Source organism: Elgaria multicarinata, chromosome 7 (assembly GCF_023053635.1).
Source record: "Elgaria multicarinata webbii isolate HBS135686 ecotype San Diego chromosome 7, rElgMul1.1.pri, whole genome shotgun sequence".
Taxonomy (NCBI): Eukaryota; Metazoa; Chordata; class Lepidosauria; order Squamata; family Anguidae; genus Elgaria; species Elgaria multicarinata.
The window spans coordinates 67,134,868-67,153,943 of record NC_086177.1 but is presented as its reverse complement, the minus strand read 5'-3'; the positions used below and the strand labels follow the sequence as shown (position 1 = coordinate 67,153,943).

Here is a 19,076-nt window from a genome sequence, read left to right as displayed (position 1 = left end):
CTCAACCTTATTTATCCAGGAGGTTGTAAATGCCTCCTTGAGAGAAGAAGTGCCAGCCTTTTTAAAAGAGGCGGTAATAAGACCACTCCTAAAAAAGCCAAACCTGGACCGGGAAGATGCGAAAAACTATAGGCCAGTGGTGAACATCCCTTTTCTGGGCAAGGTGCTTGATCTGGTGGTTGCAGGACAACTTCAGGCACTCTTGAATGAAATGGATTATCTAGATCCATTTCAATCGGGTTTCAGGCCTGGTTTTGGAATGGAAACTGCCTTGGTCGCCCTGTGGGATGACCTTTGCCAGGAGAGAGACAGGGGGAGTGCGACCCTGTTGGTTCTCCTAGACCTCTCAGCGGCTTTCGATACCATTGACCATGGTATCCTTCTGGATAGGTTGTCTGAGCTGGGAGTTGGAGGTACTGCGTTGCAGTGGTTCCACTCCTACTTGGATGGCCGATTCCAGAAGGTGGTGCTGGGGGATTATTGCTCTGTGCCATGGCTCTTAAGCCATGGGGTTCCACAGGGCTCTATTTTATCCCCTATGCTGTTTAACATATACATGAAGCCGCTGGGGGAGGTTATCCGGAGATGTGGACTGAGGTGTCATCAGTATGCGGATGATACCCAGCTCTACCTTTTCATCAAACCCAGGTGAGGCAGTGGCTGTTCTGAATCAGTGCCTGGTCACGGTAATGGACTGGATGAGGGCTAATAAACTGAGACTCAATCCAGACAAAACGGAGGGACTGTTAGTGGGTGGTTCATCTGTCCGGCGAGGTGATGTTTACCCTGTCCTGGACGGGGTTGCACTCTCCCTAAAGGATTGGGTCCGTAGTTTGGGGGTGCTCTTGGATCCAGAACTGTCACTTGAGGCACAGGTGAACTCAGTGGCAAAGAGCACCTTTTATCAGCATAGGCTGATATACCAACTATGCCCTTATCTGAACAGCTTAGCTACAGTTATCCATGTTCTGATAACCTCTCGTTTGGATTACTGCAATGTGTTATACATGGGGCTGCCTTTGAAAACGGTTCAGAAACTTCAACTGGTACAGAACAGGGCAGCCCGCCTACTAACAGGAACTGGCCGGCAACACCATATCACGCCAGTCCTTTTACAACTTCATTGGCTGCCAGTCCAGGTCCGGGCCCGAATCAAAGTACTGGTTCTAACATTCAAAGCCCTAAACGGCTTGGGGCCAGGTTATCTGAAGGAACGCCTCCTCCCATATGTGCCTGCCCAGACCTTAAGATCAGCCACAGGGGTCCTTCTCTGCGAGCCCCTGATAAGAAAATGAGGCAGGTGGCTAGTAGGAGGAGGGCTTTCTCTGCTGTGGCACCCCAGCTGTGGAATGAGCTGCCCAGAGAGGTTCGCTTGGTGCCTACAGTGTACTCCTTTCATCACCAGCTGAAGACCTTTTTATTTTCTCAGTATTTTAACACTTAATTTAATTTAAACTTTGCTGTTTTAATTCCATATTTTAACCCATATCAATCTTTTCTGTGTGGTTTTAATCCTGGTTGTGTTTTTTTATATTGTATATTGTATTCGTGGTTTTAAATTGTTGGTTGTTTTTATGCTCTTCATGGTTTTAATTTTTGTGAACCGCCCAGAGAGCTTCGGCTATTGGGCAGTATAAAAATGTAATAAATAAATAAATAAATAATAAATAAATTATCCACCCCACCTCTGATAATCAAAGCCCATGGATAGTTCTTGTGCATAGCTAGGCTGCTGGAGGAGCTAGTATGTACTGGCAATCTCATCGCAATTTTTGCAGGGTTGTGAAAAACCTTCCTCCAGACACACATTTTTTTAAAGAAGGGGGGGGGACCATGAGACAGTCTACTATTAATAGCCCAGTTCTTCATTAGTTGAGCTCCCTTACAGCATGCGAGGCTATATAGTTGTTGCTTCTGATGTCAGGTGCTAATAGCATACATACAGGAGTGGAGGAAATCCTCGGTTAGTGGTGGGGAACTCTCAATATAGAAATGGATGCTAAAGTTGAGCACAAGGAAGTTGGCTGCTTTTTCCTTTGCTATTTTACCATCAAAGTTAGGCCTATGACCATGATGGCTCGAAACTTGCATTTGAAAATGAAATCCTGGTTTCAAAGAAAAATGCAGATATCTCTCAGAGGCACCTCAGTTTGTTTGTGGCGTTGGCTGTTCCCAGGACTTAAGCAAGTATCCATGGCAAAACCTACGGTGGTTCATGTCTTATGGTTGAACTGAACACACACAAGCTGAGAGTTCATTTTTCTAACCATAATGCCAGCCTCCTTCCAAATTACAACATGCCTTGGGCAAAGGCAGCAGTATATGTGTGGCAAGTGACGAAGGACTGGAGCCCACTGGGTACATGACTGTTGAACCACGGGGCTCTGGGACCTATCAGTGAGCAGCCTGAGTGCTTGGACCTGTGAGATATTATGCATGCCAAGTCAGGGTTGCCCCCTCGGGCCTGAGGGAAAACAGCTGAGGAAAAGCCAGCAGTACAGGGGTCAACATGTCGTCACCTATAGCATCCGCCCCATATCTCACCCCCTACCCTGTGCCACTGTCAGCAGTGAAGAGGATAACAGCTTGAGTGCTGTTTGGCAGAGAGGATGTTAGGATATCATACCGGATAGAAAGAGGAAAGCAAGCACCCAACACAATGGCTCAGTTCGAACAACATGATAATCACTGGGGGTGGGGGGTAGCAACTGTCAGTTGAGTAGATTATTGTGTCATGGGGGGAGGATGCTGGGACTCTCAGCCATGCGATGGGGAGGGGCAACATGTCATGTGAGGAGTACAGGAAATATTACCTCCTCCGTTGCCTAATAGGTCGTCCGAACTCAGCCAATGAAAAGTTAAGTTTTCCCTCACCCCTATTGGGCTGCAACAGCACAGCAAGGCAAACAGCCCTCCCTTGGGCCCTGCCCCCTTTCTACCTGTCTATAGGAGTACATGAGTTAATTTCAAGCAGCTCCAGTCACTAGCTACAAATGCTATAGGCTCATTGTTGATGGTAATAGGCTATCAGTGGCTGAGGATACTTTTGCAGTGGCTTGCAATTAGCTGAGGATGCATTTTCAGTTGCAGTGTATCAACCAATTGTTGAAGCCTCTTAATTACTACAATATTTTGCATGCCATGTGAATGTTGTCTCCTCATTTCATGTTGATTAAGCATCTCTGCGTGTCTGCTTCTGTAGCCTTCTCTTTACCTGAACTTCAAGCTGCCTATAGTCCTTTAGCAGCGAAGGGTTTATCAGTCTGAGTGCCTGCTAGCATAGAGGCAGTTGGGAAAGAGAGAGAAAGCTAGCAGTATAAAAGTTAACAGTTTGGCCGTGGATGGGCTGCACCACCTCTGCCGCTCACCTGAGGTTCCCTTCTAAGCCCTACACAGGTCCAGACCTACTCAGCTTCCACATGGTGCCTTCAGATCATGCCCTACAACTCCCTGATATATTTAGCAACTACAAATGTCACTGGCCATGACTTTAGGTTTGTCACATTTTATATCTGCCTTTTCTTGGTATGCAATAAATCAAATCACCTAATCTGCAGCAAGTCAAGTTTAAGGGTCCTTTGGCTCTCTTGTAAAGCAACATAACACTTGGCAGGTGCAGCATAGTTACCAGACCTAAGCAAAAGTGTTCAGAAAACTGATCTCACTACAGGCCCCTGTCCATGTGATCTCTCTGCCTAGAAGCATTAGACCCAATTAGTGCTGGCTTCATGTTTTGAGACCCCTTGAGCAAACCAGAGAGCAAATAGGCAGCAGCATCTACTGCTCCTCCTCCTCACCACCTCCATTGTCTGGGCCAGAGAAGAGGCAGCTGGACAAGCAGGTTGCAAGGGTGAGGAGGAGTTACTCCAGGTGGTTTTGTTAAAGGGCCCCTGCAGCAGTGTGGACCTTCAGCAGGTACCAAACAATGCATACTTTTGACCACAACTCTGGCTCCCATTGATACATTGTGTGGTTGGAGTGGGCCCAAGTCCATGTGGGAAGCCCTTTTGGGTGAAGTGGCTTCTGTCTTGATGCAGTGATTTCAAACCACAGCAGTGCAACCACAAAGTGAGAGGATATCCTGACCAAGTTAAAATTGCTGGAACAATGTTGGAGTGCTTTCCAATTCAGATTTAAACCTTTGCCTCCCAGTGCAGTCCAAATCTAGACCAGGGGCCCATACTTGCAATCTGCGTTGCCAAGCAATTGCAGGTATAGGGAGGGGAGTGGTCCAGATTGGTACTGCAGTGGGAAGGGTTAAAGCCACCCACCCACCATGCTAGGGTCTTGATTCAGATCAGGAATCCCACACTGGACGATTTATGAAAAAAAAGACCCCCTGCAATCAAGGCAATACAGAGTTTGGCACTCAGATACATGGACTCCTGGTGGTCACGTCCATGACTTATCCAGATCCACAAGTTTTATCTTTGCACTGTTGGATAATCTATGGAAACAATGCATTTATAAGTAGAAAATAACCTGCTAAAAAGACTCCACGGCATCAGTAAAATGACCACAGTGTACTTTATTTAATGATTTGGTACTTTGTGTTGCAATAAAATAAAAAAAATCTACAAAATCCAAATATATAAAATTTTCAAGTTTTCCTTTGAAGTTTTACAAGAAAAATCAAGTTGTAACCAAAGAAATTTGTAAGTATGAAGCACTACTTTCAACTTCATTTCATCACAAATTGCAATTTACTTAACAGACCAAAAGAACTATGGTACTGTAGTACATCAAATACTTCACACACTGTGTTCTTTACTATAGCACATGTAACCACTGCCACACAAGACAGTGGTCTCTAGCCAATAAAGACACTCTTCACAATCGGGACTCTAAAGGAATGTTTGTATACATGGAATCTGAATATAGCTATTTACAAGAAGGATTTCTTTTCATTAACTATTTTGAGTCTTCATTTCAAACGAAATACCAAATACATTTGTACATGTTTACAAGTCATAGCACAAGAACTGTCATGAATATCATTCATCTCAAGTCACTGTGCTTGTACCGAGGGAAATATATCTACACATTTCCATAAACACAAAGGTGATCTCTCCAAATTCATTTCTGATAATGGTAACTATTGAGGGAAAGCACAGTAGCAATTAGCACAATCAGTGTATAATGCAACAGTTTACAACAGGAGCTGAGAAATTATTGGTCCACTCGATTCTGTTTTCTAGGCTGCTGCGAACAGTAACATTTCATCATTACGTTAATGGTTTATATAATTATATTTCTGATACAGGATAAACAAAAGGGGAAAAGGCATGTGAAAAGGCAAGTTAATCATATACAGGTGGCTTATGTGTTTTTCTTTGCTTGATATTGGGTCTGCATATCACAGACCCAAGGTCTTGATCCAGCTATACATGCACCCAGCTGAACATCCTGCTCTGCTAATCAAGACAGTTGATACTGCCAGTTCTGAGCACATCATTCACTTGTTTTAAAATGAGAGGGCTGAATTCATCCTCCCTGCCAATCCAGCCCCAGAAGTTAGATGCAGCCTAGAGCAAGAATGTGTGCTCTGCAATGGTTAGCTACTGTGTTTTGGTCAGAATCTTCTACAAAGTAATTAGCATGGCTTTGAAACAGGTTTTGTTTTCCAAACTGGAAAGTGGTGGGTGGGTTGGGGGAAGGAGTGAAAGAAAACCTGATTAATACAAAGTGCTTGTTCTAATATGTTTGCAGAAAAAACAAATTAAAGGCCGCTGAGGTAGTTCAATGTAAAAAAGAGAAAGGAGGGTGGGGAAACAATTCGTCAAAACAGCTAGAGATGCAGAGTATATTTTTCAAAAATTACTTGGAAATTCCTTGCTCGGCAATTTATTACATGTCTTTACGATATGAATTAAAAAGTGCATGATCCAATGAAAGTTAAATATCTCAAAGTTCCATCTGGTTTTCTTGGATTTAAAATGTTTTAACAATTCTTAAAAGTTCTGAACAGCCTACCTGGGACTTGAAAATTATCAGTATTTCCTAGATCCTGATCCTGATCATGAGTCCCACTGACTTGACCAGTTCCATAGCAATATAAGTAATCTATGTCCCTCTCCAAGTAACTGAAATGGAGGAAAGCATTTATTTTTGATTTTTAAGTATTGATGTTTCTGCACACATGCAAGTTTTACAGGTTTATAAAATATTTTATATAAGACAGTTGTGTTTGCGCTAGTATCCTGTTGCCTTTTCAATATGAGATAACTCAACACAGCTTTAATACTGTGGTAACCATACCTTAGTAGCAATCTCATTTGAACCCACATCGGGTTGAAGTGCATGCTGAGCAAGGCCCTTCATCAGGACTTTCCAATGGCACTTCTCTCGAAAGATGTATTTATCATTGTGGTATAATCAGCCTCTGACAATGTTAAGATGAGCAGCTTGATCTATAGCAAAAGCATGTTGAAGTTCTTTAGCCAATTTAGCCATTAAAGTCTCTTGGATGAGCATCACAGTCCTCTATTTTGGGGGCATAGTCAGAAGAGAGAGATACACCTGATGTACCCAGAGTTCATTTCTCACCCTTTAAGACTGAATTTCACACACTTTTCCCCCTGTCTTACCCACCCCATATCCAGTGGCACTCGTAGTTAGGGCCAGCTCCATGTATGGTCCCCCACTCTTATGCCCATACCCCTCCCCAGCTCCACATGTGCCCTGGAAGGAGTAGATGGTGTGAAGCAACAGCAGAAGCATCTAGTGAATGTTGGGCAGCACAGAGCCACTGTTTAAATTTCCTACAATGCCTTGGAGTGCCCCAACATAGGATTGCTCTGGGGCATTCTGGCAGCTGCACTGGAAGGTGACATTTTAATTTTCCACAATGCCCAAGAATTATGCTATGTTGGGGAAGCTCTGGGGCATTGTGGGAAATGTAAATGGCAGCTCCAAGCTGCTTGTGTCAGGTATCAGCCGTGGGCCCTGCCAGGAATGCCTGGGAATGTGACATGCTAATGCTGGACCTGGCCTTGCTAGTAGTGGAAGAGGCAGGACCCACATGGCTTTTTACAGGGGAAACTATAGAAGAGAGACAAACAGAGTTTTCATGTCTCTAGCTTCACAGAGCCTGGGAGTCATGGGGACGAGTGAGTTGATGTCACAGGGCTACTAGATCTTGTTGACACAAATCTGATACCTAGGCGGAATCTAAGGATGTGGCCAAAAGTTAAAGGAGCAGAGCTAGATATGTATGTGACCGCCCACCACCAACCCCCTGGGAAAAATAGAGACAGAGGAAATAGGCTCAGTTTTCCTTTTTGGAGGTTTGGAAAAACTAGAAAATTGGGCAAACACAAAACTCACTTATGCAGTATTTTCTCTTTCAGAATAAGTGATTATTTTAAAGTAGTATTTTAAAGTAACTGCCAATAACACTTTTGCAAAACTGTTAGACTCAAGGTATCAATTTGATACTTGCTGTGATGGCTCTAAGATTTAAACCTGCTGCCGTAAGAAGAGCCTGCCATCCCCAAACCAAAGTCTCAGGGCCAAAAACAGAGACCTGACAACCCTATGGAAACTACATGCAGATTTCTGAATAACATTTGATCAAAGGTAGTTACCACTGCAATTTGCAGGTAAGTTTCATAGGAAATGCAGTTTCAAATAGGGCTGTGCACGGACCCCCCAATTCAGTTTGGTCCCCGATTCTGGCCTTCCGAATCAGGCCTGATTCAGTTCAGGTCAATTTGGACCTCATCTGATACGTTTCGGATCCAAATCCAAAGTGAGATTCGGATGTCCAAATCATTTCCCATATCTCATTTTTCAAGATACACGCATAAAACTTGGTGGGCTTAAAGATGTACACACTGTTCCTTTCCCTTCCCTGAATTACAGATACAGAACTCTTTGCTGTGACTGCATGCTGTTCCTTTCCCTAATCTCTGGGTTCTTTTGAAGTGCAAATTTCCGCTATTTGAGGCTTCTGTTGTGGTTAACACCTCCCTGAGGCACTTCTCATTTATATAACAATCAGGGAAATTAGCCTGCAGTGCAATACACATTTACCTTTAACAGAGATTTTGTAAATGGGGTTGAGGGGGAAATATTTTTTAAAAAACTAAAAATCAGCGGATGAACCGATGTGCTTCAAACTAGGTATGTCTAAAGCCCTACTTAGGTTCTGTCATGTTGCCAAGTTACAGGTCTTTAACTGTAAAAATAACAGCATACTTAAAAATAATAATTTTAAAACCTCAAATTTTAACAAAAATCCTAACCTAAAGCCCTACTTAGGTTCTGTCATGTTGCCAAGTTGCATGTCTTTAACTTTTAACTTTAAAAATGAGTGTATTCTTAAAAAAATAATTTTAAAACCTCAAACCTAAAAAAAATCCAAAAAATCAGCGGATGAACCAATATGCTTCAAATTTGGTGAAGATTAAGCCCTACTGAAGCCCTATCATGGTGCCAATCTTCATACCTATATGTGCTTGGGAAAGGGTCCGAATTGCCAAATTGGTTCAAATCAATTTGGACCAATCTGATTTGGTTCGGAGTGTTTCGGACCTCCTAATCTACTTTGGATCTGTTTTAGGGAGGTCTGAATCACCCTGTTCAGATTCAGGATTTGGATCCAAAGCGGTGCACAGCCCTAGTTTCAAATCATTGCTTACTTTTGTGAAATCCATTGGGGTGCCTGTCTCATGGGAGATAAAATGTGATATACATATATGGTGGCCTTGATCACCTTGGAAGTACATGATGTATAAAGTTTGTGAATAGGGTTATCTTATGATTACCCTGTATGCATTGGTGCTAAGGATTAAAACCAAGATGTTTACAGTGTAGACAAACCTTGGCTCTGGGGTAGGATCTACACTAAATCAAAATAGGTTGCAGGATGTTGAGTACTTTTGCAAGGCAGATTCCATTGGTTTTAATGGTGCATTGTTTTAGCATTAAGTCTGTTTTAATTTCCAAGTGTATGCATTGGATAAAAGGGCAGTCTGGGCAGGGTGTACACTACTGCATTAAAACCATTTATAACCATTTATAAATGGTTTTAATTAAAACCATTATAACCATTTATAGCCATTTATAAGGACACACTCCAGATACAGTTTTCAAACTGTTTTCAAAGTGTCCTATACTGCTTGATGTAGATCTGGCCCAGGGTTTATAGACTATAAAGACAATTGTGTCCTCAGCTACCAACTTTGCTCTGCAACTGCCAGATCTATATTGTCAAGGAACCATCACAAGAGACTGAAAGCACCAAGATGACAAAAAATGAAGATATTCATCTCTTTTCAGGGTTAGGCAATATTTTTGAATCATGGAAAGCCATCCAAGGGATCAAGCTGGCAGATTGCAAAACAGATAAATTATAGGATTCTGCATGGTGTAGAAAAGAAGCCAAGTCCCATAAAGAAAGATTTTCTGCATCTAGTCCTCACCCTTTAATCTTGCCTTGCTGTATGTATTTTCAAATCCATATGGCTTTGCCTCACTTCATTACAACATTAACTTATCTGAGAGTAAGCCCAATTGAACACAATGAGAGTTGCTTCTAAGTAGACATGCATAGGATTGCAACTTAAATTAATTTGTTATTCACATAGTTTGAAGGTAGTACCCTTCTGAGAGGAGCAAAACAGCTTATTTGGGAGTTGTTCCACTGAAACTACCAAGTCAGATTCAAAGCAGCAGCTGTAATTATAACAGTTTGTGTGTGGAGGTGGGGGTGTGCATTTACTCTACCTCCTTTACAGCTTGGTGTCCTCCAGAGGTTTTGAATGTCACGTCCCATCACCCCCAGCCAGCACAGACAATGGTCAATGCTGGGAGTTGTAGTTCAGAACATCTGCAGGGCACCGGGTTGGGGAAGGTTGTTTTAGAGTTAAACTCTAGCAACCCATGCAAAGTCATGGATGTGAGTGGACAAGGTAAAAAAAGTACAACCTTAGAGCACAGCTACAGTTTGAGACACATTGATTCCAGTGGGATTTGTGGAAGAGGCCTGCTCCTTGGGTTGTGTAACAAGATTACAAAGCTCTGTAGCCTCAAAGCCACATCTATGAATGAACAAATAAGCCAGGATATTTAGGCAGTAACAACAATAAGAAAATAGAAGTTGAACACTTTAGTACTACTGCTCTGACCAAAATAAAAAAAATTAAAGCCAGGAAACCCAGTCATGGAATGCCCATGTTACATTTGTCTGGATCCTTCTAAAAACTCTGAATAGCGTCTACGAGATGAGGGAAGGGAAGGGAGGACCATGAGGCTCCCTTGTTCTGTCTCAAACCACTGATGGCTCTGTTCAGTGTCTCTAAATGTATATTTAAATAACTGTATAGATTAAAAGCAACAATTGGCTTTTTAAAAGACCTGCTCACAATGGCAGTCATTTATCACATTAAGTAATTCATTTTTATATTTCTAAAAGATCTTTATAAACTGGTGACAAAAATTTCCAAGGAACACAAAAACAATTTCTCTCAGACAGATATCCCTGAGTAAGGATGCTCTTTAAAATCTTATGGAAACAGCTTTGCAGTTTTTTGCTCTCTCTCTCTCTCTTTTTTACCTCATGGCAGCACTATAGTATCTAGGCCTCTTTCTTTTCAAAATGAGTAAATTAACTCCCTTGTTCTTTCATGAAAAATAGGTATAGACTGAGGTATGATTGGATTTTATGTCTAGCAGTAAGCAGCACAAACATTCTGATTCTAAACAATAAAATATTCCCTTGACATAAGTTTCTTTGATTTATAAGAAGTATGTTTGGTATCTGGTTATACAGTTAAATTTGAAAGAGGATGGTCACTTATACATCACCAAAAATAGGGAATGCATCACTGAAAAAGAGGACAGAGATGTGAATAAAATTTACATATGCTAGTTATAGGGTTGAATCCAGAGGGCTGTCTACATGTGGGGAAGCCCTACAGTAGCTGTAGATCTGCGCCCTGTTGGTTAGATGACGCAGCTGCAGATTCACAGCCACTACGGGGCTTCCCTGCGATGCTGCATTTTGAAAAAGTCTGGGATTTACCCGAACTTGTTCAAATGGAGCAATGTCAACATGGCACTTCCATTGTGTAATGTTGCTCTGTGGCCAAGCCAGGGTTAGAGCCTGATGGAAAGCGACCAGTGATTGGTCACTTTCCACCAGGAAGAGGGTGAAGGCAGCCCTGGGACCCAGATGACCACCCTGAAACCCAGCACTCCCTCCTCTATGACATCCTGAGAGAGGGAAAGCATGGGGTTGAGGAGGGAGGCGGTGCCAACCTAGTGCCATGATTGGTTCCCCATGAACAGAAGGGGTCCTTCATGTCATGGAAAGGACTGGAATACAGTGAAAGAATCAGGGAGGCAAACCAGTTCCCTCTTCTTTCTGCAGCCCACTGTGATGCCTTTCATGCTGGGTCACCCAGCTTTTCAGGAGGCACCGAGGACTGCAGGGAGGAGAAAATGAGAAACTCCACAGCCCCTTTCTTCAGTGTGAGCAGAACTCCTCTAAAATGCTAGTATGTGTCCAGTTATAGATGTATAGATGCACTTTTAGAAATACTATAAATAGGAATACATCTCTTCATATATATATATATTTAATTATCAGATTGTGACTAGGGGACTGTCTATACATGGAGGAGACTCCGCAGTGGCGGCAAATCTGCACTGTGTCACTTATATGATGCAGTCACAGTTTTGCAGCCACTGCGGGGCTTTTCCATGAAGCTGCGGATTGAAAAACTTGGGGAATTACCCCCACTTTTCAATTGGAGTAATGTCAGTACAGCTCTTCCACCATCTGACATCGCTCTGGGGACAATCCGGGGGCGGCCCCTGGTAGAAGGCAACCAGTGATTGGTACCCGGATGGCTGCCGGTACCTGGATGGCTGCCGGAGACCCCATGCACCCTCCTAGGTGTTAGGATTACCCAACACCACCCTGGGAGAGGAAAACCCGGGGGGGGTTCAGAGGGAGGTGGTGCCAACCCAGTGCTGTGAAGACAGCCCTCAGGTAACCTGTATGCCTGCAGCTCTGTCTGCTATCCAAGTCTGCTAATTGTAGCTGAGCAACTTCAGGGCCCCTGCTCTTCCTTTTTTACAGCTCTTTGTCTTTAATTCAGACTTGGACTGGGCAGCCCTTCAAATAGAAGACACCTTCAAGTAGAGGACTGTCCTCTGATAGCCCTTTAAATAGAGGACTGTCCTCTGTAAAGTAGGACACATGCCCATCTTAATTATAAAAGGTTTCCAAGATAATAAAGCATCAATGGATTTAGATAGTAGCCTAAAGAAAATAGCCCTTTACTGTGAGCCAATTAATGACAAAGAAAATACAACAATATACCCAAGAATATTTTGTATCTTAAATGAAACCTCTCAGGGAGTCCACCATGTTACTGGCATTTGCATAGCTGAAGAGATCACTTAAGAATATAATTGTGTATACAGAACTGAACAGAATCATGAACACAACGATTTTTGTTCCTGTCTTTCAAGCATACTTTATGAAGCTTTCAGCAAGGTAAAAATCACATCTGAAAAGCAAAACGTGGGATCCACATTTTGAAGCAGGGTGGAAATGTGTAAAATCATCTGAATACAAATAGACAGAGGCCCTGAGTTTGAAAGATTTGAGATTGACTTGAAATTTAGTGAGAGGAGTAGTACCATTTCTTCACAAATCCTTTCTCAGCATGTCAAGTCAATCCTCAACACCTTGAATGGAACTTGTCTTTGAGCTCCATCATATTGCCCGCTCATTACTGGGCACTCACAGATTTTCATGGGTCCCTCTCATGATGTGGTCTCCCTTCCACATGCTCCTGCCCCTTCTAGCCTTCTTCATGCAACAAAAAATACCCCAGTAAGTAAGTATTTTTAAAGATAGAAGTTGCTGCTTTCTCCTGCTGTGTGCCGGAGAAGCAGCGGGGTCAAAACGGCCCAATGGGCCGAGTGCAAATTGTTTACTTCCTCTTTCAAAAGAAGAAATAATGAGGGACACACATACGGGTGGAGAAGTGACAGTAAGCAAACACGATCCTCCGCCCCCCGGTGTGATGATGCTCTAAGTCCCATTAATTTCAATGTACACTCTAAGAAGTAAATTGTATGGCATTGGAGTGTTTTACAGAAGAATAATCTTTTTATATTTCTAAAGAGAGCTTTGGCTATTGGGTGGTATAGAAATGAAATGAAATAAAATAAAATAAATAAATAAATAAAGTTGCAATCCTATGGTCCCTGGGACAGCGTCCCCTCTAAGATATAAGAGGGGACCCCTCTAACAGTATAAAACTGTTGTTTTATTTTATATTTTTGACGGTTTTAAATTTTGTATACTTTTTTAATGTTAACTGTTTTTAACTTTTGTAAACCGCCCAGAGAGCTTCAGCTATGGGGCAGTATATAAATTTAATAAATAAATAAAATTGTAGGAGCTCCAAGATTGGAGCAGGAGACCCGATTTTGGACCCCCTTCCCCTCCCCACTGAAAGGTCCATACTCTTTACCTTTCTGATGTTGGATAAGGGAAAAGGGAGGACTGGGGGCATGATGTGGGTGGAACAGGCTAGACTCTGGTTCCAAAGCTCTTCTCTCATTTCAACTCTGCAGGTAGTAGCTTTGGAGATTTCAGAGTACTCCGACCTCAGGGCAACCCAACCCAACAATAGGATTTCCCTACCCATCGTTCATTCCTTTATTTCTCTGACCATAGAACCAGTTATGATGTGAAAATATTTTAGATTGAAATGGAATGTAATTAATTAGCCTTCAGATTCTTTAAGGCTGGGGCAAGCAACTTGTGGATGTTTTAGCATACAGCTCCCATCCTTTCTCACCTTTGGCTAGGCCGGCTAGGGCTGATGCAAATTATAGGCCAAAACATCTAGAAGACCACCAATTGCACACCTCTGCTTTAAGGAATCAACATTACTTGATGCCTATTTACTATGTTTACATCTAAAGCAGTAAAATCCTCACCTGGTAACTTTACACCTCATTTCCTCTTGGGAGGATGCTTGTCTGAAATACTTCTAAGAGCATAAGAATATAAGAAGTGCCATGCTGGATCAAACCGAGGGTCCATCTAGTCCAGCACTCAGGGTTTAAGGTATCTTCTGAACAGGCCCACTTTAAACCCTGCTGGTTAAGGCTTTTGGTTAAGCAGCAGGGTTTAAGGTGTCTTGTGCAATGCGTTTTGCTAAAACGCATTGCACAAGGGTTAGTGGCTCTAACTGTGGCTTAATGTGTTGTGTGCAACAGCACGGCTTGTGGTTAGTGCTAATCCCACAGAACCACAGTTTCGCTAACCACAGAGCCTGAACTGTCATCTGAACAGGTCCAGTGTCCACATCAGCAATGTAGAAGCAGTTTTAAAGCATGGAATAGCAGTCGGGGAGGGGAAGACAGTTGTGTTCTTCACGACTAAAGTCATAAACATGAAAATCTAAACCCTGCCCCCCTTAAGATGATTAAGTGCAGGTACAACTGCTCTACTGTGCAAAGGATCAGGGGAAGTGGCAGCAGAACTCCAACAATATCCTGTAATCAGTTCCTTGACTTTGTAAAGTGGAGAGGCACAGAGCAAAGGGCAATATTGCAACCACTTTGAACTACTTTTAGTAGTACTTTCAACTAAAATAAAGGCACAGAAACAAAGTTCAATTCCAACAGAAATACTACTTGGGATGGGAGGATATAGTAAGCTAAGAAACATGTTATTGACATGAATTCAAATGAATGCTTAAACTAATGATGATAAAATGGGTCAACTATTATATTGCACAATAATGTCTAGCTTCAGTACTATTGGTATTTACACCTAAAATATCTCTTTTTTTGTGGTAGATGAAGGATGGGAACAAAGAAATTAATTTTCAAAAAAAGAAATGTAGCATTTATATTACTTTCTACATCACAAATGTAAAAGGGACAAATAATTATACATTAGAATGTAATAAATCTATAACGTATCTGCTTTGTGTGTTTGGGCTAGGGGGAAGAGGAAAAGAAAAAGAAAACATTCTGCAAAACAATTATGGATCTCAATGTTAAGAAATGCTTCTGTGTGTTTGATAGGCCAAAGCATCTGAAAATCTGATATTTTTCTGAAGCTGGGAGGGTGGCTCACCTGGATCTCTCCTGTGATACCTATGTTATGCTATGCTATCACCTGATTCATACTCACGGAAAGTGGCAAATCATATGATAGCTCTGAGGAACATCTTCAAAAGATTGCATGTGTCATCTTCATCTCCACAACAGAAAGCCAATTCTTTAGGGAATTTGCTCAGTGACAAGATACTCCTTTGAGCATGTCTATAGGCCTTGATTTTGAACATGTGTGAAGGGCTATGTATAGAGGCCTATATGCACCAAGAGCACTGAAGCATTGATTTTGAGACCTTAGTTTTCTCAAAAATATACAGTCTACAGATCTAATAAAATTAATATTCTTAGACTTATGACAATTTAGTGTATAGCGTTTCTAGGTTAAATTATCTTGAAATCTGTTGATGTATTGATATATAATGATATTGTATAATGATAAAAAAAATTTTTAAAAAAAGTGTGTCTCTGTATAATGTGTGTGTGCGTGTAAACATGGCAACTATGGCTTCTTCTCAGGCTCGGCAGCAAGGGTTGGCCTGCGTGGACACTTGCTGACAGCCTACACCCCACCAAGTGTCCACCGACAACAACCTGCTCCTGGAACTGCCCCTTCTTTCCCCCATTTCAACCTGCTTCTCGCTCTGGTCCAGACAATAGTGGTGGTGAAAAAGAGGAGCAGTAAATGCCATTGCCTACTTGCTCCCTCAATCTCTGCCTATCAAACAAGCAGGTGGTAGCCATGGGGAGGCGCAGCAGATGGTGACAATGCTGGTGAGATGGTAGACTCATTGAGGGTGTCTTGCCCAAGGGCCTTCCAAAACCTGGAGCCACTGCTTGTTCTGCCCATTTCCCATATGATCTTGCCATCTGACTTCTTCTCCCAACTAGTGTGCAGCACCCCCAGGGCAATATCCAACTGCTAACATAAACTATGTTGCACAGCCAATACTGTTAGCTGATGCACTGATTTCCCTCAGAAATTGTCATGTCAGAAAATAGGGATGTGCTCCGCTTCTAATCGGACCGGCGAATTAGAAGCGGAGCGGGGTGCTTCGCCTCCCCTTAAGGCGGAGGCGAAGAGGATTGGGGGGCCGGCGGAGTGTGGCGAAGAGGATCGAGGTGAAGGCGGATTCTTTGCCTCGATCCGGAGCTCCACCGGAAAGGTAAGTGGGGTTTACCAGGCCCTGCCGCTGTCACGGCGACAGCGGCAGGGCCCGGTAAACCCCCCCCTCTCCCTTACCTGCCTCCGTCTGCGGTCCCTTGGCTTCTTCAATTGAGCCCGCAGTTCAACCAGGAAGTCTAGGCCGCACTTGCGGCCCAGACTTCCTGGCTGAACCGCGGGCTCAATTGAAGAAGCTGACGGGCCGCAGACGGAGGCAGGTAAGGCCCCCCTCCCCCTTGGTCCCTTTCCGGGCTCTGCCACCGTCGCCGCACGGGCGGCGATGGCGGCAGGGCCCGGTAACCCCCCACCGCCCTCCTCTCCCAGCCTTACCTGGCACCACTCCCCTCCAGTGCGGAGCTCTGATTCAGAGCTGGAGCTCCGCGGCGAAGAGGAGCGGAGTATGGGCGGAGCAGCGCGGAGCAGGCCGATCCGAAATTTTCGGATTGGCCTGCGGGGCGGAGCGGGGGGCCCGTGCACACCCCTATCAGAAAACACTATTGGCATTGTGTTAGAAGAGTTTACACCAACACAATGTAATTTACATGATTGATTGTGCCCTGTTGGATACTGCCTCTAGATTCCTGCTCTAGGGGAGAGGGAAGCTGAAAAGAAAGGCAGAAAAAAGTCTCCTGTTTCTATGGACCTTTAGGAAACGCTGCCACCTTCTATCCCAACCTCCTCCCATCTTCTAGGGGGCCTATAAAGAAATGCACATGCCTCTCGCTCTCTGCACATGACCCCTTGCTCACTGAATATCAAACACAAGAAACCATTAGCAGTGTAACTCCTTTTGTTTGGCAGGACATCACTGGATCACATCGGTATAGATGTCAGTGGAGAGTTTTTCTGCAAGATTTCATGAGCTGAATGTGAAATTTAACTTCATTTATATTGCACATGCTCAATATAGTGGTTTCTTTTGTACTGTTACCTTGGAAACATATGGGCTAATTTGTGGATGCTCTAAGTCTTCTCATAATTTACCACTTTTACCATTTTTAAAAAAATAATAATTTTCAAGACTTGTCAGAACAAGATATATTGAACTTTCAGTTAATAAAAACATGATTTCCATATTCCTGTGAATTAGAAAATGCCAAGAAACCTCTCATTTTGTGTTACAAATATTTTAGCAGAAAAGACTGAATTTATGCACTGCTAGCATGTGTAGCAGAGACATGATGCTCTGAGGTGGTTAAACCTGCGCCTGTGCTGTATCACTTTATATTAAATCAGCAATTCAAGATGAAGTTCTTGCCCATAAAGGAAGATCCCCGCACACAGAAAATTACTATATCAGGGACATGGCTTTACTAGAATGATTTTCTCTGTGTGCTTCCAGATCAGCATGTTTTTTATTGTGTCAACAACCTGCCTCTTTCATGGAATTTTACATGGAATTTCATATCATCTTCCATTTGTAATCTTCCTATTTCCCCCCACTACTTCTTCAATCTTTTTTCTTATCAGGGAAAATCCATTAAGGGGGAAAAGATGGAATACCTTCGGTCTGGACAACTAAGTTTCCTATATGGTAATTTTTATATAAGAAGGTGTTCATTTGAGCACCCATCTTGAGTGGTACAACTCATATACAAGTTTAACACCTCAGAGAGAATTAGGCCTCTGTTTAATTAAATTTCTCACCCATCCCTAGATGCAGACTAAGTTAGTTATGTAAATTTACAATCGAATTTGTCTACTGAGAAATAAGCTCCATTGAATTTAATGTGCTTGGCTCCCAGGTAAGTGGATACAGGATCACAGCCTTTAAGTGCAATCGCATGCAAGTTTAGACAGGAAAAAGGTCTTTAAGTAGGCCTTTTTTCTGTCTAAGTATGCATAGGATTGCACCCTTAATCTCACTGAAATCCATGGGGCTTAGTCCTGTTAATTTGAATGGGACTGAAGTATGGCTTAGTCTGGATCCAATCCTATCATACTGAGCCTTGATCACGTTTCTATTGTGACTGACTATTTTATCCTCATTTTAAGCTGTTGTAACTGCTGTAGTTCCACCATATCCTTGCATTAGGACATCAGATATTGTGACATCTCTCTTCTGTGAGAGAACAGGACCTTCCACAAGAAGAAGGGCTCTGCTGGCAGAAGGTTGCTTCACCTTATTTTTAGTATTCCTCCTCCCCTCCTCCCACTATCTCAGGCCATTCAGCAGAGTCTCCTGACTCTCTGTGTAGGTAGGGTGACCATATGAAAAGGAGGACAGGGCTCCTGTATCTTTAACAGTTGTATAGAAAAGGGCATTTCAGTAGGTGTCATTTTTATTCATGCAGCATCTGGTAAAATTCCCTTCTTCATCACAACACTTAAAGCTGCAGGAGCTATACTAGACTGACCAGATACAAAAGACAGCAGGGCTCCTGCAGCTTTAACTGTTGTGATGAAGAAGGAATTTCACCAGGTGCTGCATGCCTACAAATGGCACCTGCTGAAATTCCCCATTCAATAGAAATGTTAAAGATACAGGAGCCCTCACCACCTTTCCATATGGTCACCCTAGTGTAGGACTGTCATGGGGCGAGTCTGGCTGCTGTGGGAAGGAGAGGGTGAGGAAAACCATTTCCATCAGTGCAGTTGATCTAATGTACATCTGGATCCAACCCTATATTTGCTTACATCAACTGATTACACTCCAGAGCAATTAGTATACATTTACAATCGGGAATTATTAGGAGTGCATTAAGAGCGATATCTGTGCTGGTGAACAACATTATAAAGCCACCATGGAGCGATTATTTGTGTGTAGTGAGCAGCCATTTGAATGTTCTGATACATTGCAGGTGCATGGTGAGAT

The 19,076-nt window shown here is 42.8% G+C and overlaps 1 protein-coding gene across 1 annotated transcript in view; it reads left to right on the top strand.

Moving 5' to 3' along the window:
• The window catches only part of LOC134401622 (DGAT1/2-independent enzyme synthesizing storage lipids-like), a 51,018-nt gene extending 35,652 nt beyond the window's left edge, over positions 1-15,366 (top strand). Inside the window, exon 8 of the mRNA XM_063130734.1 lies at positions 14,984-15,366. Coding sequence (XP_062986804.1) covers positions 14,984-15,088 — 105 coding nt within the window. The 3' untranslated portion in view covers positions 15,089-15,366. The remainder of the gene's footprint in view (positions 1-14,983) is intronic.
• The last annotated feature ends 3,710 nt before the right edge of the window (positions 15,367-19,076 follow it).